The sequence below is a fragment of the Budorcas taxicolor genome, chromosome 5, assembly GCF_023091745.1.
Source record: "Budorcas taxicolor isolate Tak-1 chromosome 5, Takin1.1, whole genome shotgun sequence".
Taxonomy (NCBI): domain Eukaryota; kingdom Metazoa; phylum Chordata; class Mammalia; order Artiodactyla; family Bovidae; genus Budorcas; species Budorcas taxicolor.
The window spans coordinates 113350477-113373318 of NC_068914.1; the positions used below are offsets into that span (position 1 = coordinate 113350477).

The 22842-nt window shown below is 46.9% G+C and overlaps 1 protein-coding gene across 1 annotated transcript in view; it reads right to left on the reverse strand.

Annotated features, from left to right (window-relative positions):
* Window positions 1-290: 290 nt before the first annotated feature.
* Window positions 291-22842, reverse strand: part of NUAK1 (NUAK family kinase 1) — a 68856-nt gene continuing 46304 nt past the window's right edge. Inside the window, exons 3-7 of the mRNA XM_052640724.1 lie at window positions 20070-20221; window positions 17061-17126; window positions 6222-6341; window positions 4364-4496; window positions 291-1444 (exon numbers count right to left, since the gene is read on the reverse strand). Of these exons, the coding sequence (XP_052496684.1) occupies window positions 291-1444; window positions 4364-4496; window positions 6222-6341; window positions 17061-17126; window positions 20070-20221 (1625 nt within the window). The remainder of the gene's footprint in view (window positions 1445-4363; window positions 4497-6221; window positions 6342-17060; window positions 17127-20069; window positions 20222-22842) is intronic.

The following is a 22842-nucleotide window of genomic DNA, read 5'->3' on the forward strand; positions in this document are numbered from 1 at the left end:
GTGCTGGCCAACACCACCTCCCCTGGACAGCTGGTCCCCTAGGAGATGCCATAAAGCAAAATGCCAATTAGGATCCCAATTCTAACTGGCAGTCAGCAGGACTGGCCAACTGCCCACCTCTCCCACATAGGCACTGACTCAGCTTTCAAATTTGGCCAAAGCCAAACAGCACCAATCCCTTTGTCAGTCTATTGTCATGGCCAGCAAAGAGGTAACCAGCTCCAAAGCCCAGTCATCATTCCTACTCCTCTCCCTCGTACCCACCCCACCCCACCCCTGCACCCCGGGAGCTAGTTGAGCTTGTTGCAGATCTCCAGAGCCGCCTTGTAGACCTGAGTGACGTCATCCATGTCCGTGAGGAGGGAGAAGCTGCTGTCTGCCAGCCGGTTCCGGTACCGCTTCAGGTACTGGGGCCGGGGCCGGTTCTGGAGCCCCTCAAAGTCCTGGATCTGGAGGAAATTCTCGGCAGAGACACAGCTGCGGATGCGCTGGCGGGTGGGGCGGTTCTCCTGCAAGTCGAGCAAGTCGAAGGAGTCGCTGGACAGGACGCTGTCATCGCTGATGACGCTGGAAGGCCGGCTGTAGCTCCGGGAGAGGCCCTCGGTGGGGACGCCTGGCTCTAGCAAGGATTCCAGTGTGGGCATTTCAGGGCTGGCCAGGGCCGGGTCCGTGGTGCCCGCTGAGTACTTGCTGCTGTGCTTCAAGATGCCCTTTCTGCGACAGGAGAGGCTGTGGGATGGCACCCTGGCCGGGTCCGGGGGGCTGGGGGAGGGGATGCTGCTGCCCAGCCCATCATTACTGTCCAGCAGCTCTGAAGACTCGCTGCGCTCCGGGGACGAATAGTAACCCGATTCTCTCTGTTGGGTCTTTTTCAGGATGCCTTTCTTGGGCATCGTGACCGACTGTTTGGGGCTGAGTTTACCTGGCACTTCGGCCTCGGGGGGGCTTGGCAGGGGCACGGCAGTCCGGCACAAGTCCTGTTCCAGCTTGAAAGTGGGCGGTAAGGCTGGGCTGACGACACCCTCGATGAAGCCAGTGCTGTGAGAGCGATGCTCGCTGTTGCTCCGCTTCTTCAGGATCCCTTTGGGCCGCTTGGAGCTCAGCTTGGATGGGCTCTCGGGCACCGAGTCCTGGCCAGACTGAGGGAAGTCGTTCTCTTTCTTGGACTTCTTCAGCGACCGCTGACGCTCCAGCACGACCTCAGGGGCCCCAGGTTTGGCCAAGCCTTTTATTTTGGCTTCGGCTTCAGCCTGCAGCCCCGTGGAACGGTGGTGCCAGTCAATAATGCGGGCCAAGAGTGGGGACTCAGAGCTGTGAAGGGCATCACAGTCACAGACACTGCTCTTGTAGCCCCAGTTCACCCACCAGTGGTTGGCGATGTCCTCGATGGTGGCCCGGCGGTCGGGATTCACCATCAGCATCCACCGAATGAGGCCTCGAGCATCTACGGGACAAGAAGCAAAAGGAACAATACATTTTTTTGTTTATTTTTGGCCGTGCCCTGCATGGCATGCGGGACCTTAGTTACTGGACCAGGGATCAAACCCATGCCCCTTGCCATGGAAGTGCAGAGCCCTAACCTCTGGATCACCAGAGAATTCTAGGAGCAATACATTTATGGGGGCTTTGGGCTTTGCCACAGGGCTGACACTCCAGGAGACACTCATTTGAGGAAAATCCAGAGGAAGCCCTAGTTCAGCCACACTGTGGAGCGGGAAGCTGCAGCCTTCCAGACTGGACATCAGAAAGCACCAGCCAGACTCAGAGCCACAGGCCAGGGGGCCATCACAGCCTGGCATGCTTCTTCACACAGGTAACACAATGTCGAATTGCTGAGCTTTCCATCAACTCAGATCTTTATAAAATGGGGAAGACCAGGTAACCAGGAAAGAATCCAGGCCCAAGTCCAAGCAGGGCCCCACCATTCTTTTGGTGGGTATCATCTTACCAAAAGGGAAAACAGGTGTAGATTACCATGACTTTCTTTAGTTCTCCAAAGGTAGACTTATATAAATACACACTGCTTGGGTCATTGGGAAAGTATGTCAGCACAGAGAGGAAATTTTAGGGCTAAAATGGCAAAAAAAAAAAAAAAAAAGAGGCTTCTTATCAGAGAGGGAGAGGCAGAGAAGGATGGAGAGGTGCTCATAGCTGGCACACCTGGGCACTGAAAGGTACTGTGCTCAAGGCTGGCCTGAACCCCAGGGCCTCAGCCAGGCTGAGACCCACACCCAGCGCTCACCTCCTGTCCCTCTCTGATATAATCCACAGCCTACCCAGCTGTCGGATCAGAGAGCTGATCTCTATCTGCTATCCATTTATGGCCTGTCTGAAAAATTCCATTTGCAAATTTCTGCTGCCAAAGAATTAAGGGAAAGCCCCAAAGGGATGTTGAGGAGGCCACAGGAACCAACTGACTCTCGCAGCTTATAAATCACCTTTTAAGATCAAACTGTGCTTCCCCAGTGGGAGTTGAATTATATCCCAGGAAGGCGCCACCTCCCCTCTGCTACTTATGCAGCTAATGAGTAGCTGGCAGGGGCCTGGCAATGGTGCTGGGGGTGAGACACACCTCTGTACAGCAACAGGATGTTCATTCATTCGGTCAAGAAATAGTCTCTGGACCCCTGTAATGTGCCAGAAACTGTTGGCACCATTTGGCTACTGAGCCAAAAAGGCTACCATAGAGGTCACCCTGAATTTTCTCCAACAAACCCCACAGGTTGGCTCATTGAAAAATATATACAGATGTATATGTGTGTATATCTATATCTATTTATATAAAATAAGTCAATGTTCATTATTCAGATTCTGTATTTATAAACTTGCCCACTCACTACGCTGTACTGTAACCCCCAAATCAATACTCAGGGTGCTTTCCACAGAGGAGAAAAAATGAGTTGCCCCCACTGTGCATGTGTGTTCCCAGCTGAGCCAGAACCAGGCAACAAGGCACTGTCTTCTTGTTTCTGCTCCTGTGCTGGAAGTGTCCTTTTCATAACCCATTTAGTCCATGCTTTTCACACTGCTGCCCTTTTTGTTGGTGATCTCACTGTTGGAACGGCCCCCAAATGTGCTGAAGTGCTGTCTGGTGATTGTAAGGGCAAGAAGACGGTGAGGCGCCATGCAGAGAGAATGTCAGGCAGGTATCAGACAAGTGTCAGACAAGCTGCTCCCAGGCATGAACTAAAGCGCTGTTGGCTGTGAGTTTGATGTTCATGAATCAATAGTACAGTTTAAAAGAGGCACCTTTAAACAGAAACGTCCATAAGACAAGGATATGGAGTGATCCGTTGACAAAAACGTTGTGACCAGAGGCTCACAGGAGTCAAGCCCTGTATCTCCCTAGGAGCAGTGGTTCAGTATTCATGAATTCAGCATTCACAGCAACTTTACTGAATTGCCGCAAATAATGAGAATCAACTTGTGTGTGTATGTGTGTGTGTGTGTACACACATGTGGGATGTGTATATATGAAAGGTCTGTTAATTACATTCTAAAATCGACTACCTGTACACACCCCTTCTATACCCACATGATGCTCTCCTGTCAAGAGATGGAGCTTATGGCCTTGGTCACTTTGACTGATAAAACATGGCAGAAGTGACCTTATCTGGCTTCCAAGGAGACATTAAGACCTGGCAGCTACTTCTTCCTCCATCTTTGAGCCCTGAGCTGCTATGTAACAAGCCCAGGCTACCCCCTGGAGGGACAGGCCTGAGGAGGCTGCTCATAGAGACAGCCCACACAGAGGGACCCCAAGATGTCCCCACAATTGGCCCCAACCTCAGCTACCATCTGACTGCAACTGCAGGAGAAACCCCAGCCAGGCCAGAGGAGCTCTCGCCAATCCAGGGAACCAAGAGACATGGCTCATCAAAGTCATTTAAACCACTGAGTTTGCTAGGAGGTGGGGGCAATGGGACAAAGTTGTTCTCAGCCATGGTAACAAAACAACACTCATGTACCACACCCGCAGTGGGGCAAGGTGTGAAAAAGAGTAGTTGCCACCCTCATGCACTCAGAGTCTACCAAGGGAGTTTATGTCTACAGACTGGAAGGGATTTCATGTAATACCTTTTCCAAATTGTGCACCAATAGCGGAAAACAGAATCTAAACATGGTAAGAGCCTTGCCCAAGTTTGCACAGCAAGCAAACAGGACTCTTAGCCTGCTCTGTAGAACAACTGATCTGCAGGTACCACAGTGGAAAGGTTTGGGGAAAGCGGACTAACAAGCCAGCTCAGCAAAGATCTGGGGAGAAGAGGAATAGCAGGTGTCTTCCTTACAGACATCGACACAAAAGTGGGATATGTGAGCTGGCCTCGCCCGGCCCAGCCGCTGGCCGTCCACAGGCGCGCACCTGAGGGCTGCGTGGGTTCCCGATATTCACCACTGCTGATCTGCCGGATGAGGTTCTTGTGATCGAAACCATCAAAGGGCATCGTTCCGTAAACAAGAGTGTAAAGCAGTACGCCCAGGGCCCAGCTGTCCACCTGAAGCAGAGAGAGACAAGTAGATTCCCTTCCCAAACATCAGCATCACAGACCATGAGCAGCCACCCACAACGACCCCAGGAAGGGAGTTTAGCACCTGGCAGCCAGATTCCCACCATGGCCTGACACCTGATAGGCAGTGCACCTGGGGCCTGCTTCAGAGCCTGACCTTTTCGTTTCAAACAGTCCTAATTCATAGAACTTTCTTCAATAGATGATCTTTGATCCTCACTATAATTTGGGGAAACAGGTAGGGCCCTGCATTATTTTCAGCTCCATTTGACAGATGAGGCCCAAGGGAGTTAAGTGGTTTCTCCAGAGACGCCCCATCCCAGTGATGGAGGTCAGACGGGAACACGGGCCTCTGGACTCCTTACTCAGGAATCCTGCAGCTTCTTCCAATGGCTCAGAGGCTACAGACCCAAATGGCTACAAGAGCCAAGCAGGCAACAAAATGAACGAGGCAAGAGACAAGGTGGGGCTGAAGAGACAAGTGCTGGTTTGAAGGCAAACTGTGGAGGGCAGTCCCCACCTTAAGCAGGCAGCCTCCGCTGGCCAGTAGGGGCCACTTACTCAAACAGGCCCAGCACTATTAGAGCCTCTGGCTTTTCAAGAGAAGTCAGAAAACAGACTTTTATGTGAAATAGCCCATTGATTAAATGTTTGTTCACTTTTTTAGAAAGACTAACGTGGCCAAATAAAGTATGCTTGCTGGCCAGATCACAGGCTGCCAGCTTGTAACCTCGGAAACAGACCATCAGCGATCACAGGAGCGTTCGTTATCTATGATAAATTTAGTGTCGAGTTTCTGCAGTTTTGTAAATTGGATCCTACGCTCCTCTCTTACATTCTTATTTTAGAAAGACTTTACTGCAGTTGACGGAGGCTCTTGGCATCCATCTCTCTACCCTCTTGCCCTGCCCCTAAACACTCTCAAACAGATAAATATTTGGAAGAAAACATTTTAATCCACTGAATGGCTGCTATTTAAAGGATCCTAAGTAGATGACTCTTTCTGCAAATAGAACTATCATTCTAAAAATGAGTAATCAGTCACAACTCACCCATTTTCAAAAGGACATTCTCACATACACGTCTTTTATTGGCCCTGATAAGTTTAGGCATATAGAGAGATGCATTTCTCATGAGTCAGAAGATGCAATTAAAATGTGTTTCCTTAATCAAAAATACATGCTGTCCAAAATGCATGCAAAAAGATTCACTGCAGAGTGAGAGTTTGCTTTCTGTTTTGCCTGTTTTGTTATAATAGGGAAAAACTAAAAACAATCTGTCTAAAACTAGGTAAGTGATTAAATAAATTATGGTATATGCATAAAATAAGTGTCATCACTAAAAACCATGTTTTTAATAACAAATTTAGAAAATATGACAATTTTAAGTTAATAAAAGGTGAGATATACATGTATATAGTGATCTCAATTATTTGAAATATGAGATCTACACCGGGGGGGGGAAACTCTTTTTAAAAACCACACAAATATTAAGTGGTTATCTCTCATGGGGAAATTGGAGGCAACTTTACTTTCTCTTTTAGGCTTTTCTGGATTTTTCTTCCAGATATATATATACACATATATATTATGGCTTTTATAATCATAAAAGGTTTTGCTTGCTTGCTTTTATGGGTTTTTTTTTAAGTATTCCTAGGTTAAGTTCCTTCCTTCCCTCAAGCCCCCCACCTTACACACCAGGCAAGCTGCTTACCTCTGGCCCTCGGTAAGGTCTCCCATTGACAATTTCAGGAGAGGCGTAGAGTGGGCTCCCACAGAACGTTTGCAAGAACTTGTCCTTCTGGTACAGGTTGGAAAGCCCAAAGTCCGCAATCTACAAAGAGAAGTGAGACCCAGAGAGCCTGTTAGCACTGCAGTCACTGTCTGCACTAGCTCCGCTCACACCTCCCAGACTAGAGCATCTGAGGTGCCCCTGGCTGGCTCTGCCAGCTGGGTTGGGTCGTCCTCTGCTCTCCAGCCCTGAGCTTTCACAGAAGGACCAGTTCGTACAACTGGGCCTGTGACTCCCGACTGCAGTGCTTGGCACCCACTGCATGGTCTATTACTTAAAAATCACTCTGTGCAAGGACTCTTCTCACATCAGTAAAGATGTGCCCTGAGAAATACCCACAGAATCACATGCTTGGTGTTTCTGATGAACACTAAAGTGTATAGTTACTACTCTGAGAACTGTCTGCGGCCTACCGAAAATCTCGCGGCATCCATCCATGTGGTATATGCGCCTACCTGTGCATACACACTGATCAGAACTGTGTGGTGCACACCTTGGAACCCTAGATGAAATGGACCCAGAGCAGCGGGCTCTGTGTCACCATAGTGCAGCCCACACTCCACCACCAGCCATCTCTGTGCCATGGAGCAGAGTCACTTAGCCACTCTGAGCCTCAGTCTACCTACAAGAAAATGCAAACCCATGATCCCTATCGTGTACTAGATTGCAGGACTACTGTGAGAATGGTAAGAAAAAAATTAATCAAGGTGAGATTGTGAAGGCCAAGGTGCTTTGTAACTTTCAAGTCTTTAGAGTCCAGCCAAATGTTTTTCTTAACCTTGCTTCTCTTGTATCACACACCCCTTGGAATCACTCTCTTCTCCTTTGGTTTCTTAAAGTGTTTTATTATCCTTCATGGCAGTGCTCTTCTGTGTGTTTGTGTGTGCACCTATTCATATATACATATAAGGTATATATGTTACATGTATACACATATTGTCACATACATACGTATATTATGCATGTATGAATTATCATGTATATTCATATATACTACATATGTACATATAAATTTGTATATACATATACCCTGACATATACATAAGTATGTAGTATATATAAGGTCATATATACTATATACTACTTATGTGTGTATGTATATGTCAGGAAACATATATATACAAATATAGATATATATATAAATTCACTTTGCATACTAGGTTGAGTCCCCCGAGTCAGGTGGCAGGTTCCACATCCACCCCTCATCTTTGTATCATTCACTGCTTAGCCCCTGTCCTCACCCAAGAAACACCTGTCACCAGAATAGGCCTTATATTTTGAAAAGCACAAGATAATTAGTAGATAATAGAAAATAAATATTAAACTTAGTTACCACTTATTGAACAACCTCCAGTTATTAGGCTCTGTTCTAAGCACCTTAGTACCTTACACTCTCCAATTTAATCCTATCTAAAATTCCATTTACACAACAATGTGAATGTATTTCATGCCACTGAATGGTACATCTAAAAATATCGAAAATGGAAGATTTGACATTATGGATGTTTCATCACAATTTTTTAAAAACCCACTGAACAGATGAGGAAACTGAGGTTTAAGAAAATTAGGTTATTCATCTCAGGAGAGCTAACTAGCAAGTGACAATTGTAAACCAGGTGTCTCTAAAGGTTCAAATCGCTGTCTTTTGTGCTACCCATGGGCAATCTGCAAATTCAGCCAGTCTAAGACAGCCTTCCACGCTGAGCCTCTGAGGACTTCTGCCCTACCCTACACACATTTCCACTGGAGGCTTATAAACAGGATGAGTGATTTCATCCATCCAGCTGAGGCTCTGAATGCAGCGCCAAGAAGCCAGTTTTGTAAAGTTGCCCCAAATAATGGAATGGCACAGAAAGCAGTTGGCACAAAACCGCACTCAGAAAATGCATCTTGGGACTCAGATTGCACTTAATTGCCTTGAATTTCACTTTCTTATCAAGGCCCCTCCCTGCCTGGCTTGCAGGAAGATGGTTAGAAGCTTTATGAAGTATGTCCTGTCAATCAGGACACGAAGGGACCAGCTGCAGCCCTGGAACATTCCAAGAAGTTGGCTAAGGCAGGAGCCGACACAGCACTGTGAATGCTGGTGGCATCTGGGGCACTGCGTGAGCTTCCAAACACACACACACACACACACACACACACACGAGACATCCACCATCACTACGTGCAAATCCCCACATGCACACCCGAGCACTCCAAGTCTAGGCATCCTTGCTTTCTCTGTAGCCCTTCTTGAGAAGCGTGTTTATGTTATGTCCCACTCCCATCCTTACAGACTGATGTCTATCGGCCTCTCCCAGTAAAACTGTCATTGCTGCTGACATAAAATTAATAGAAATCTAGATTAGTCCAAGTTCCTGGCACTTCAACGGAAAAGCAATATTAATCAACACATACACTTTTCCATCTTTGAGCCACTGAAACTTGGGCTGCAGCTCTAAAATTCCACACTGCATGGAGCGTATAACAACAATAAGATAGGGAATGGCCACCGGTTACAAAACTTCTCAAAGTCTCCATTTCTCACCTGTAAAATGGAGGTAGGAATAGTATCCAACCCCACGATGTCCTGGTGAAAATTAAATGACATAATGTATGTCCCAATTACCATTTTAAGCATTTTTACAAAGTTGGAGCTCAAATACATGTCCCCCCTTGAAATCCACACAGGTAACTTGATTAGCTTCATTATACTCAAAGCAATACTGGTTTTCCCTTGGAAGTAACTATGTAAGGTTTCTTTTTCAAATACATAGGATTTTTTAAGTGAATTGAACTCAAAAAAATATGAAAGTGAAATAGCACAGAAGATACTAGAAAAAGGCAAAATCCATAAAGAGAATGAAATAAAAGATATTTGGGGATTTGGGGAAATGATTACTTTAAACATAATAAAACAAAAAAGAATCCCAGAAATGGTTCCAACCTGAAAAAGTCATAAAGGAGCTAGTCCTGCCCCCTGCTCTGGAAGTGAAGCACATGGTTAGAGGACTTAAGATAATGTATGAAATAGTGAGAACCACTGTACAGCCCAGGGAATTCCACTCAGTACACTGTGGTGAGCTGAATGCAAAGTCCAAAAGGGAGGGGGTGTATGTACACGTATGGCTGATTCATTTTGCCGGACAGTAGAAACTAACACAACCTTCTAAACCAGCTATACTCGGGTAAAAATCAATTTAAAAAAGAAGAATCTCTGCTGAAGATCAGAGACAGAAGACCCATGTGAACGCTGGGTTCTGAAAGACTCTCTGTAGCAGAACATCAGTTGTGTATTGAGACTGACTCTCCACCAAGGAGGCATGTGGTTTTGCTTTCAAAGTTGTATTTTGCTGACACAGTGGTAAGCTTTGGAGGAAGGTAACCACTTTGCATTTGTACTGCTAATGGACTGCTGCTCTGCCCTGTTCAGAACCACCTCTGTTCAATTCAGCCTGAACTCTGAAAAAGACGTCAACGCTCATGTCCTTAATTTCTGGAGTTTTGTTGTTTTCTAAAGGTGTGCCCTGCTGGATCAAAATCAGAGACACAAACTGGAAAATGATTATACACATTTCAAAAGAATTAGCCTTGCTACAATATGGATGAACCCTGAAAACACTATTTGCCTAAGTGAAACAAACCAGACACAAATGGATAAATATTACATGATTCCACTTACCTAAGGTACTTAAGAGGAGTCAAGTTCATCAAGAAGCGGGGATGCCAGGATCAGGGTGGGGGACGGAAGTGCAGGGTCAGGGGTGCGGGAATGGGGAGTTACTGTTGAATGGGAACAGAGTTTCAGTTTGGGAAGATGTAAAAGTTCTGGAGGTGGATGGAAGTGGTGGTGGCAAAACAATGTGAATGTACTTAACATTACTGAACTGAACACCTAAAAATGCTAAACTTTATGTTACATACATTTTACCACCATTGTTTTAAAGATTATTGTGAGTAATCCCTGGGAGTTCACCCAATGAAAAAGGAAGTACTGGCTTGCTGATGGTTAACCTCTGAGAAAGAAAGCTGATGTTGATAACATAAGCTATAGCCAGACAGTAACTGCAGTGACTGAGAGGACGTGCACTGGACAGATCAGAGACTGTAGAGCCAGAAGAACCTGGAGCTAGCCTTAGACTTGGCACGGCCAGGTGATGTGGGAGCTGCCACCAATTTCCTCAACAGCAAAACAGGGATAATAGTACAACCCACCTCTAAAGCTGTTGTGAGGATTAAAGACATGTATGTGAAGCCCTGCAATAGCCCTAGTACTGGCCAACTCTATTAACTACAGCCATTAGGATAATGCCAATAGTTTGGTTTACTTAACAACTGTTTGCTCAGAGTCCACCAAAGAGCCAAGAGAAATGATTAGCATCCATTTCCAAAATAAGCATGTCCAGCCTTACAGAGGCTGCATCACATGATGGGAAAAGCAAGGGATGCTGGGTTTGAGTGTCTGAGCTCGAATCCTGGCCTTGCCACCTACCAGCTGGGAACCCATTGGAAACCGAGGCTCCCAGGCCCCACCCAGAGCCTACAGTGTCAGCGTCTGCACTGTCACAAGATCCTCAGGGGACTTGCTGGACGTCAGCCACTCTGACCCTGGGTTCCTTCAACGTAAGTTAGAGGATGATGGTTATGATGTAACCTACCTCACAGGGCTGATATGAAATCAAATGAATTGGTAGATGGTAAGTGCCTTAAACCATGCCTTATACATAGTAGGCCTTCAGTCAATGTTAGCGATCATTACTTCCAACTGAGTCTGTTTCCTTTGCTGGGAAAGGGAACGGCAACAGCCCCAACCACATGCTGCTGTGAAAAGCAAAATCAGACTAAATGAGAAAATCATATAAGAGCAGCATTGCTACACAACAGTTGCCATTGTGTGAGTGGTATGTATACTAAATTCTCACACCAACCCTAGGTGCCAGGTACCACTGTGATCCCCATTTTGCAGATGAGGAAGCTGAGGCCAAGCGAAGGAATGTGGCTAGACTGAGATGTGGGTGAAGAGCTGCGCTGGCTGTAAAGCTCCACATAAGGGGGAGTTATGGCTCTCGGGGGGTAAAGAGGACATGGGCTCTCTGTGTCACTCTTCAGGAAGACACACTCCATAGCTCTCTTGGAACCTGGAGTTCACTACTGTGGCTCTTCCCATGACAGCCTTGCTCAAGTTGTCCCAGAGTGAAGGTAGGGAGTGAACCAGTGAGCAGGAGTAAGTGGGCTTGGCTTCTATCTTAAGATCTAAGATCACACCTCCTCCCGAGAGAGACAGGAAATGACGCACCCCAAGCCATCTGAGGAAGCTCCATGAAGCAGCCTCTCAGGGAGGTGCGTTCAACCATGGTTTCCCCATACAGCTGCTCTGGCCACAGCCACCATCGGCACTTGGAGGGTTTCCCCCTGGGCCTGCTGTCTGCAGGCCACCTACACACAACATCAGGCAGCTGAAGCAAGAACACTTGTAAGTGTGAGGATGCACTGGGATTTAGAGCAAATTTGGGTGGGAGAGTTAGAGAATTTATCAGGTGCCTGGTCTTCACAGTCAAACAGCCCTTAGGATGGTAGCCAGCCCCACTGCTTATCAGCTATGGGAGCCTCATCTGTCAAATGGTGGTAATCAGACTCACCTTAGTGGAGGCATTCTCAGAACCAAATGAAATAAGGCATGTGGAAGCTCTGCCACAGGGTTCTGGCCTCTAGCAGGGGCTCAGAAAAGGTTACTTTCCTAGTCTAGCCTCCATGACGTGCCCTATTCCTGTGTTTACTGCTTCTTCCCCTTGGAAGGTCATCATCACATTGGGCTTCCCTGGTGGTTCAGCTGGTAAAGAATCCACCTGCAGTGCAGGAGACCTGGATTCAATCTCTGGGTTGGGAGGATCCCCTGGAGAAGAGAACAGCTACCCACTCCAGTATTCTGGCCTGGAGAATTGCATGGACTGTAAAGAGTCACAAAGAGTCAGACACAATTGAGAGACTTACACTTTTTGTTTCACCCTTTGGAAGGCTGTGATCATATTCCTTTCTATTGAACTCCTACTTATCCATCAAAACCCAGTTCAGTCACCACAACCAGAGCAATGGCTTTCTGATCCTCCCATAGTTCAGACCCACTGCTTCCTTTTAACAGGAAGGTCACAACAGTGCTATAATGCACACAGCAGAGCCATCTGGGCCTGCTAAGAGATAAGATAAGGACCAAAGAAGGCTTTCTGGAAGAAGAGGACTTGAAGGTGAGACTCTAAGGATGGGTAGGTAAAGATCAATAGGAATAGCATTCCAGGTGGAGGGAACTGTGTGTACAAAGGCCAAAAAGCCTAGTGAATTTGAGTTGAGTCCTCTGCAAGGGGCCGTCTCTGACTGCCCCAACCCCCACTGGCCCCTAGCTAAAATAACACCCCCATCCTCCAGCCTCAGTCTGCATGGATTTTCATTACCACCAGAGAATTACATGATGTGTTTGTTTATTGTTTGTGACCCCAACTGGAATTCTAAATCCATTAGGGCAGGTACCTTACCTTCCTCATTCACCTCCGTAACCTTCTCATACCTCATTATTACTACAGCTAGTTTAACAACTGCTAGAGCCTGAGCTCCAAGAAGAGAAGAACCTGGCCATCTGGTTCACTATTAAATTCCCAGCATCTAGCACCACGTCAGGTACACGGTAGCAACTTAGTAAATACTTGTGATCGAATAAGTAGTGCTCATGGGAGATGTTCAATCTGCTGAACGGATAAGTGCAAGGATGGAGGAGTGAATACAGGCATTCATGGGTATATATGTACCCCCACACACACACACAAGTGGACAAATGAATACGTAAATGAATGGATGTGTGAATGCATGAACGCAGCATCCTCACATTCATATAATCAAAGCCCAGAGGCCTATACCCTGAGCTGCCCATCCTGGTCTTGTTAAGCCTCGGGCCTTCCATTTCAACTCAGCCCTGGCCATTCAGAGCCGCTCTTATCCGCAAGCAGCGGGTGTTTCCATTGTCATCAGGGGCAACGGGCCATTTCCCCTGCATCCTTCTACTCTGAGCTCTGGGAGCTCACCAAATTCCCAGCCCTCTTTCCTGGGGGTCGGTTGACCCTGGTGCTGGGCCCTCTTCTCATTGTCAGGCACTTTAACAGGAGCCATCTATGGGAATTGTCGGCATTCCATTCTCCCAGAGAGTGGGATGCGAATCTGGCCCGTTTTTATTAATTGCAAATTAATGCTATGCTGGGTGTCTATTTTGGTAGACATGCTTCTCCACAGAGGATGGAATGCAACCCAGAGAAGCACATTGCTCTCATTCTTTCTGCCGACTGACTGTGTGAATATTTTTAGAAGCCGCACCCTTGCGCAGTGGCCAGATAAATAATTCCCAACGCCAGATGTGCTCTTTGCAAGTCAACATCAGGCAGGGAAGGGAAGAGGAATGAAACAAGAGCTATGGCTCACACCAAAATTGCAACAACACGTGACAAGTTTCCACCAGTAATATTTTTATAGGCTTCTTGGGCAAAGGCCCTTTACCCTTGAAATACAGAAGATGGACCCACCTTTTGAGAGGCACCTGCTGCTCATACTCTGCTGGCTGGTAATAGACCTTCAAGGTCAATGCCCACCTCCACCCTTTCCACCCCCCGCCCCCCACCCCATCCAGACACTGATGACATGGGATCTCTTGAACTCAGAGGCCAGCTTGCAGCCATGTGTCTGTCTGTCTTTGCTACAAGTGCCCTTTCTAAATATATTTCCAGCAAAATGCTGAGTCAGGAAGAGCTGAGCACATGCAGCCAGAAGAGAGATCAACAGCAGCTGAAACACATTTTCAAAAACCTTGGAAGTGGGTGTGCGATGATGAAAAGAGAATCTTCCTGGAAGTCAAACATGTGAAATCTAATCCTGGCTGTCATCCCTTCGCTGCAAAATCCAACAGTTCAGAGTACCTACTGTGTGACAAGCTCTGTGCCACTTTCCAGGGAAACAAAGACACAGTGATGTACTGAGGCAATCAGACTTTGTAGGCCATTGGTTAAAACAGCGGTCAGAAAATGACCTAAAGACTCTTTCAAGTTCTAGGTTTCTCAGATCCTTTTAGGAGTCCTTGAACAAGCAGAAGGAAGGGTTAGCATCAGAGAAAGGGAAGGTTATAGCTTCCCAGGTGATGCAGTGGTAAAGAATCTGCCTGCCAATGCAGGAGGCTCAAGAGAAGTGGGTTCAATCCTGAGTCAGGAACATCCCCTAGAGGAGGAAATGGCAACCCACTCCAGTATTCTTGCCTGGGAAATTCTATGGACAGAGGAGCCTGGTGGGCTACAGTCCATGGGGTCACAAACAGCTGGACACTGAGCGCACACACACTCTTCTCACTCTCAACATAGGCATTTTAGCTTGGTAAATGCCAGGAGTAGAAATTCTTAAAGACTCCTAAGGCAAAAGGACCAAAACCTCAATTTTCATAATATTTAATGTATCTGCTTTTTCCCTACATAATGGTCAGGGACCCTGGATGGAAGACTTGGTCCTGGGAGCTGAGAGGCCCTATATTACTGCCCTTTTGCTTTATGTAAATGAGCCATTCTCTCAGGCCTCCTGCCCATTGTTCCCAGCACAATTGCTTTCTGAATGCTAACCATTCTTCTCCTCCATTGGGAAATTCTATGACTCCATAGGAAGCTATGCGCCTTATCATTTCTGCGACTACATCATGGGACCAGGAGGTCAAGCTGTACCACAGAACCCAATCCCTGAATGACAGGCTTGCATTCCAGGCCTTGTAAAGACTACGTCTTGTTTTGAGAGCTCTGGGAGCAGGTGGCAGGAAGAACCTGCAGAGAAAGTTGCCAGAGTGGAAGACACAAACCCTTAGAATGTGTCCCTTGGAGCAGAACCCAGTTCTCTAGCTGTGGTCTGACCACCAAGCCCCAGGCACCTTCAGTGCAGCTGACTTCCTGTTCAACTTCCTCCTGGACAGCCAGCCTTATCAGCAGGTACCTTGGATATGAAGAGTCAAGTGCTAAGAGCTTTGACTGTCTAAATTCCTCACATTTGTCGTGGATTGTCCAGGACTAGGCACAGGGCCTGACACATGGTAATGAAGAGATAACCAACAATCCCCAAAGAAATGGGCTGGCATCTCTACTGGACAGATGAGGAAACTGAGGTTTAGATAGATGAACAATTCCTCTAAAACACTGCTGTCAGCAAGGGGCAAAGCTGCATTACAAAACCAGGCCATCCAACCCCAAAGCTGCTTTTCTTAACTTTGACTCACTGAACAGTGCTCAGATAAAGCTAAACAGAGTATCTCGTTCAGTCCTCAAGACAAGCCTGTGGGCATTACCACCTCCCTGCTTTATGGCTGAGGAAACAGGGTTAAGTGGCTCCCCTAAGGTCAAGCAGCTAGTAAACCACACAAGATGGAACTCTTTTTAACCCTGCAGCCACTGCTCCTTCGAGAATCATCCAACCACTTTGCCAGAAATGGAGAAACCTTGAGATTTCACTTCCTGTTCCTAGAAAGACTAATTTGACCAACTGTTTCCTTCTTACATTATGGACTACAGAGAAATATGTGATCACAGCCAACCACTCACAAAAAAAAAAAAAAAGAGAGAGATCACCCTGACGTGTCTTCCAGGGGCCTCTCATAGGACTATGGTGACTAATGGTTGCCGCCATGATCCACGAACAGAATCCAAACAGCAAGGCAACTCCATCCTCCCCGGCAAGGAAATAGTCTCCCGGTGATGCACTCCCCCAACTGAGAGCAACAACCCAAGGAGGGGATGATGCAAGGTCATTCCCATGCCTGGTTTGGGGACCAGGGATGAGGCACTAACGTCACCAGCAGCCAATGAGAGGGACCCCTGGTGCCGGGAGTACCAAGGCCATTTCATAATGAAACCCATGTGGCGAGCTCCCGTTTATTTTGAAACTGCATTTGCTTATTTTGTAGCCATGATCAAAAGGCCATTTGGAGTGCTCTGCGGGAGGCACTGGAACCCTGTTGGCCAGGAGAGCTTTCTCCAGCTCCAGCAGCAGCCAGCAATAATATTCCCCGTAAAAGTCAACCCCATCACTTGCTGGTATGTTCTTTTCCCAACGGCATTTCAGTTTCCCAGTTCCACAGCTGGGGTGGGGGTGCGGGTGAAGGGAGAAGTAGGAGACAGGGGATGGGAGTGACAGAGGAGTGACCGGGATAGATAATAAAAGTGGGGGCCTGCAGGCAAACCCAGCAGAATGGTTCGAACTTGGGCTCAGTGGATCAGAGAGACGTGGGTTCAGACCCCCAACTCCTCTGCTTACCACTGTGTCATTTCAGGACAGTTATTTAACATCTCTGTGCCTAAGTTTCCCTATCTGTTAAATGATATAAATAACAATCTCTATCTCACACGGCTGTTGTGAAGATTCTATTTAAGTGATATCGGGCAAATATGATATGACATACAAATGCACTGGGCTATTGTAAGTATTTTGACAGTGATCATTACAGACTATGAGCTTCCCAAGGGCAGGGACGGTATTTTACGTCAGCTCCTAGGACAATGTCTCGCATGGAGTTGGAGACCGATAAATGCTCGTTGCATGAATTCAACCGAACTGAGGGCTCAAGCCTCGTGATGCTCCCCACCCCACCAGCCAGGGAAGGATGTGGCTGTCTTTTTCGTAGGCTGCAGCCTGGAGCAGTGTTTAACCACCACCCCTCTGCCCCCCGACCAGCTACAATCCCCAGGTCTGGCACATCCATCAGCGAGGCAAGTGCTTTACCTTAATATTACAGTTGTCATCGAGCAGTATATTTTCCAGCTTCAAGTCCCGGTGGACCACACCATTCTGAAATGAGAAGACATGGAGAGAACTGAATGGGAGCAGTTGGGATGAAGGAGAAATGTGGGGAGTGGGGAGGAAGGGGAAGGAAGGTGAGCAAAGGGAAAAATCTTTGACAGATTACAGTGCACCAGCGCCGGTGGTCTTCGCCCCCATCCTTCGGGGGCCTCTCTCACTGTCATGAAGTGCCCTGCCAGCGACCAGCACCAGCGACAGGAGAGCATTAGTCACTTGCTGCGTGGTTAAGGGAAAAATGACTGGAATCCATTCTCCCCCAGAGCCTGTAAAACAGCAGGGGGATTCTCTGTGGGAATGTCATTCCACCGTGTGAAAGCAGTGTGAAAGCAGTATCGTCCCAGGCAGGGGCAGACACCGTCTGTCTGTGATGGCGATTCCCAGGGAAGAGGCAGATCTCCCTGCTGGCGGCTCAGAATGCAGGGCTCACAGACCTGGCTTGTCTGTCTACCTGTCTCCCCAACACTGGGTTCAAACTTTTTGGACCCAGAAAACCATGCACAACTGTCCTGAGGTTAACAGAAGCCCTTCCAAGGGTTATTTCCTAAGCAGCTGGGAGGGAAGGTTCTGGAAATCCCTCTCTGCTGGACAAAACTCAATGTGAGGTGAAGAGTGAAAGGTGGAGAAGCCAAGGAGACCAAAGCAGGCCGCTGCCATACTGTAGGACCTTTCCATTCAAGCAAACACTGGCAAGGCTAGCTGCTGAGCCCAGTGACAAGCAGCCAGCCAGTTGAACAGTGAAAAGAAATCCTTAACCAATAGGCCGCTGGTCTATACAGCAGTAACAACTGTCCAGTTCAATTCTTTTTAAAACCCAACGATCTTTTAAGGGGGTGGGTGGGCAGGGAAAGAGAAGAGGAACTGAAAGAACCAGCTACTCAGACAGGGAGATGTTTTTAACATCATTCAGCATAAAAGACCTTTGCAATTGAAGCTGCCCTCTTAGGCAAACCAACTGGTTAGGAATTCTCTTTCATTCAGGATTCCTTTAGTTCAGAGTCTGCATGTTCACAGCTGGTACTTTATTGCTTAGTTTCCTTTCCATTTGACAATTCTTAGTTTCTCCAAAAACACTGACCGAAGAGGCTGAGAACATGTATTTCTACCACTCTTTCTAATTCAAACCTTCAGGGATGTGTTCTGAAATCAGAAATGCACAAAGCAGGGCTCCTGGACAAAAGATACAGATCACAAGATGGCTGATTTTGTTTAAGCATTGGCAGTAGTTTGGTTTACACGGCTGCATTCCTAGTTTTCATAAGATGGAAACCCCATTCATACACAATCCAAGTTTCACACTCTTAAATAATGAAAATAGTATCTATGATGCTTTATGATAATGCATGATGATAAGATACAAAACACTGTACAATCTGAATCATAAGTGCCTTTTGAGTCAGCTAAGAAGTCAACTAATGTTCATGGGTTAAGGATTTTAGATTGTAAATCATTAGAAGATGGTCATCCCAGAGTTACTCTCAATTAACTGGAATATTGAACAAACCAGAAGGCCCTGTGTTGCAATCACTTCAATGAAGAAACTGACTCTAGTTTGGAGGCTATGCTGGATTCAAGTCACTACAGTCCTCAAAGTGAGGGACTGTTCCAGGTGTGACAGTTCTGTGGAAAAGTATGAATGGGATGAAAATCAGGGCTAAAGTGATAAATAATAATTGGGTGAAGTACAGCTTGGAGTTATCTGTGTACTTCACTCCCTTCTGCAGAGGACAAGGGTAGCTAAACTGGGGGGATTAAGAGTGCATCCCATTAGTTGTGCTGCAATAAACTGTACATGTGTGTACATGACCTGGCTTCCCAGGTGGCGCTAGTGGTAAAGAACCCACCTGCCAATGCAGGAGACTTAAGGGACTTGGGTTCAATCCCCTGGAGGAAGGAATGGCAACCCACTCCAGTATTCTTGCCTGGAGAATCCCATGGACAGAGGAGGCTGGCGGGCTATGGTCCAGAGGATCACAAAGGGTCAGACACAACTGAAGTGACTTCCCACACTCGCATACTTGTACATAACCTACGTGGATGTAACCTATGCAAGGGAAAGAAACCAGGACATAGAAAGGCTCAGAACCTATGGTCTACTAATTCCAGTTCTGGAATTTCTCTTAAGTCAATTATTCAAATGATAGAAAAAAGGTTAATGTAGAAAGATGTCAATCATTATTTATAATAACCAGAACTTAGAACATCTAAACATCCAATAATCACAATAATGATAGAGAATATTTAGTAACATAGGAACCTGTTTAAATTAAAATCCTAAGTGAAAAAAGTAGCAAGACAGAAATGTAAAAATGCATACCAAGTGGTGTCTGGATTGGATCCTGGAATGGAAAAAGGTCACTGGTAGGAAAACTGGTGAAACCCAAGTAAAATCGAGAGAGTTTTGTTAATCACTGTATATGAATGTGGGTGTCTCAGTTTTCATGAGTGTACAACGATCCTGTAAGATGTTAGCATCAGGGTAAACTGAGTGTGGTGCATGGGGACTCTGTACTCTCATGGAAGCTCTCCTATAAACCTAAAATTATTAAATGAGCTTTTAATAAATGTGAGGAGTAGAGGGAAGAAGACTGGAAAGAAACAAACAAGCATGTCAACAGTGGGTGATTCCTGGATTGTGGGATTCAAGGTGACGGTGATTTCCTTCTTTCTAGTTTATAAATTCTCTGTATATACTACAGTGACTACAACGGCATCACCGACTAGAGGGACACGAGTTTGAGCAAACTCCAGGAGTTGGTGATGGACAGGGAGGCCTGGTGTGCTGCAGTCCATGGAGTTGCAAAGAGTTGGACACGACTGAGCAACTGAACTGAACTGATACTACAAAGAACAGATGTCACCTTCATAACATGAACAGAATCCCGTGGCGCCATGGAAACCACCTGCGGCGGAAGCAGTGGTGGGCGGCCATACCTTGTGACAATAGTGCACGGCGGAGACGATCTGCCGGAAGAAGTGTCTGGTCTCCCGCTCGCTGAGGCGCCGCCGCTCGCTGATGTAGTCGTACAGCTCCCCTTTGCTGGCGTACTCCATGATGATCACAATCTTATCTTTGTTCTCGAACACTGCGGGGGGAACAGCAACACACAAACAGCCTGTTTAACCGCCAAGCTCACTTAGGACTGCAGACAGCGCAGTGGAGAGAGGCGACGATGGAGATGTCGCTGCACAGCGGGCAGACCAGTCAGGCCATCAACGTGACGAGGAGACGGGCAAGTTGCCCAGCCAGGTGGACAGTGACATCATCGCTGCTGTGACTGGACTCGCCTTGCTAATGCTGCAGGATAAGTGCCTCTCTTCTGAGGACCCCACCCCCCTCACCAGGTTCGTTTCTCACAAGCCCCTCCCACTTCTGCATCTCCCTTGTTGATGGGATGATGGGGAATAACAAACACAACGACCATTTATTAATCACTGGATATGGACCAGCTACCTGGATCCCCAAATGGGTGGCTGAACTTGTCACTTCTTTACTCAAAACCTTCCAGACTCTCCATCTTACTCAAAACAAAACCCAAGCTTCCAAATGTGGCCCCCAGGTCCGACAGGTCCTATGGGCCCTTCTTATCCCTGTTACACATCTGTGCATTTATTCTGTCTGTTCCATTAGAATGTTAAGTAGGCTGGGCTGTTTTATTCACTGAGGTATCTCAAGCATTCACCGCCTTTTGGCAAGGGGGTTCAATCAATATTTATTAAATGAAGGGATTCAAAACTTCATAAATGCATTCTGGACCATTACAGTAACACACTGCATGGCACTAAATGCTTCTCTCTGCTCAACCCTGATATTCTCTATCAATGATGCTCAAACTCTGCTAGACTGACCTAGGAGTTCCAGGCAGTCAGATGCCCATGGGGGCAGGTCAGAGGAGGCCATGAAAGATGGGCTCCAGGTCCTCAGCTCCACCTCAGCCAAAGCCACTCCACTGCTGTTTTATAAGCAGAAAGCTTGGGGCTTTCACATATGATGTCTTTTGAGCAAGAACAAAATAATCATTGTGTTAAAATCCATCACTCCCAAAGGATATAGTATAAAAATGTTTGTAGGATACCCAAGACCCTCCTTCCCAGGTAGACACCTGCCTACCTCCCTCCAACTCATCAGCTTCTGCCACTCCCTGTCCGGCCCCCTATGCCCACTGATGCCAGCCTGTTCACTGTTTCTCACTATCACACACACATACACACACACACACACACACACACACACACTGCTGTTTCCTACCTCCATGCTCTTCCCTCTTTCTTTACTCCCACCTGTCTGACCTACCAGGGCCCCTCCAACTCACCAGGCAAAAATAAACTCAAATATGGCATCCAGGTTGCCTCCTTTCTACCTCTTACTGTACTTTCAAACTTCATGGATATATTTGCTGACTTACATATTTATTTCCTCTGTCTAGACTGTGAGCCTAGACTTACAGAGGTAAAAACTAGTTTTGGAACCAGACACTCCTAAGTAGATTTCTGGATCTGCCTCTTACTTGCTGTCTGACTCTGGGAGAGTTGCTTGCCCTCTCTGTGCCTCATTTTAGTAAAGGGTAAAATGTGAATATATCAGTACGTACTTCTAGAAATGTTGGGAGGATTTATTGATATCAGGTATTTTAAATGCTTATAACAAGGCCTGCCTTTTCACTCAATAATGTTAGTTATTCTTGTTGGTATCAATACTATTGGACCCCAGGACCTAGCACTGAGCCAGACACACAGACACACTCAGTGAACTGGAACGTGCCCGGCCTGGGTCCCCTGTCCTCCCACACCTTGTCACTGGCTGTAGAAGCTCAGGCCCCTCCAGTTCCTTTTTGGCTCCTTCAAGTCCAGCCAAACCTCTCTGATAAAAAAAGGAAGGGAGAAGCAGGAGGGCAGGGAGGAGGAGGAGAGAGAACAGCCAGATAAAACTGGCTGCTCCCAAGTCTCCCAGCCTTGCTGCACCCTGCGGTCTTGGCTCCTGCTGGGGATTTCAGCCTGTTGTGCACTTTTCATTAACAATAAACTCTGGAAACTGGAAAACCTGCCTCAAGATGCATGGCTCAGCCTCAAAAAATGACAGACTGACAGGCCAGCGGAGAGGGCAGCAGGTTTTCTAATTTTAAAAGTTGGGGTGGCAGAGCAGGTTTGGGGGGAGGTAATTAAGGGGGAGAGAGGGAAAGTACTTTGACAGGGAAATTAACACGGAGCCTCACACTTCCAACAAGCCTGATACGTGCTTAAAGGAGGCCAAAGCCACTGGTCCCTTCAGTGACCAGCAGAAGGTGTGGTCACTGCCTGCATGCATACAAAGGGCCTGTGACAGTGACCAGACGTGTCCCTTTCCAACTGGCTAACTTGGTGTCAAGGAGGTATAAACACAGTTCTGTTTGACATAGTTCAATGTGCCATTTTACTAAACAGCTTCCAACAGTCAGTCCTGCTGCTCCTACCTCTAAAATAGTCCCTGGTTCTGTCTCACGTTCCCAGGCATCCCTTTCCTAATAATCTCCCCCAATCCTTTCACTCTTGTTCCTTTGCTGACTGTGTTTGGAGGGGCTGGGGAACAGTTCCAAATACATGTTTCATGGAGCACTAGTCCTGCAAGACATCCAGAGGAATAAAGGGTTCCACGGTCAAACATCGGTAAAATATTTGGAAAATGCTGATACTTGATCACCCCTGGAGAACCTGGCTTCTTTAACCCTGA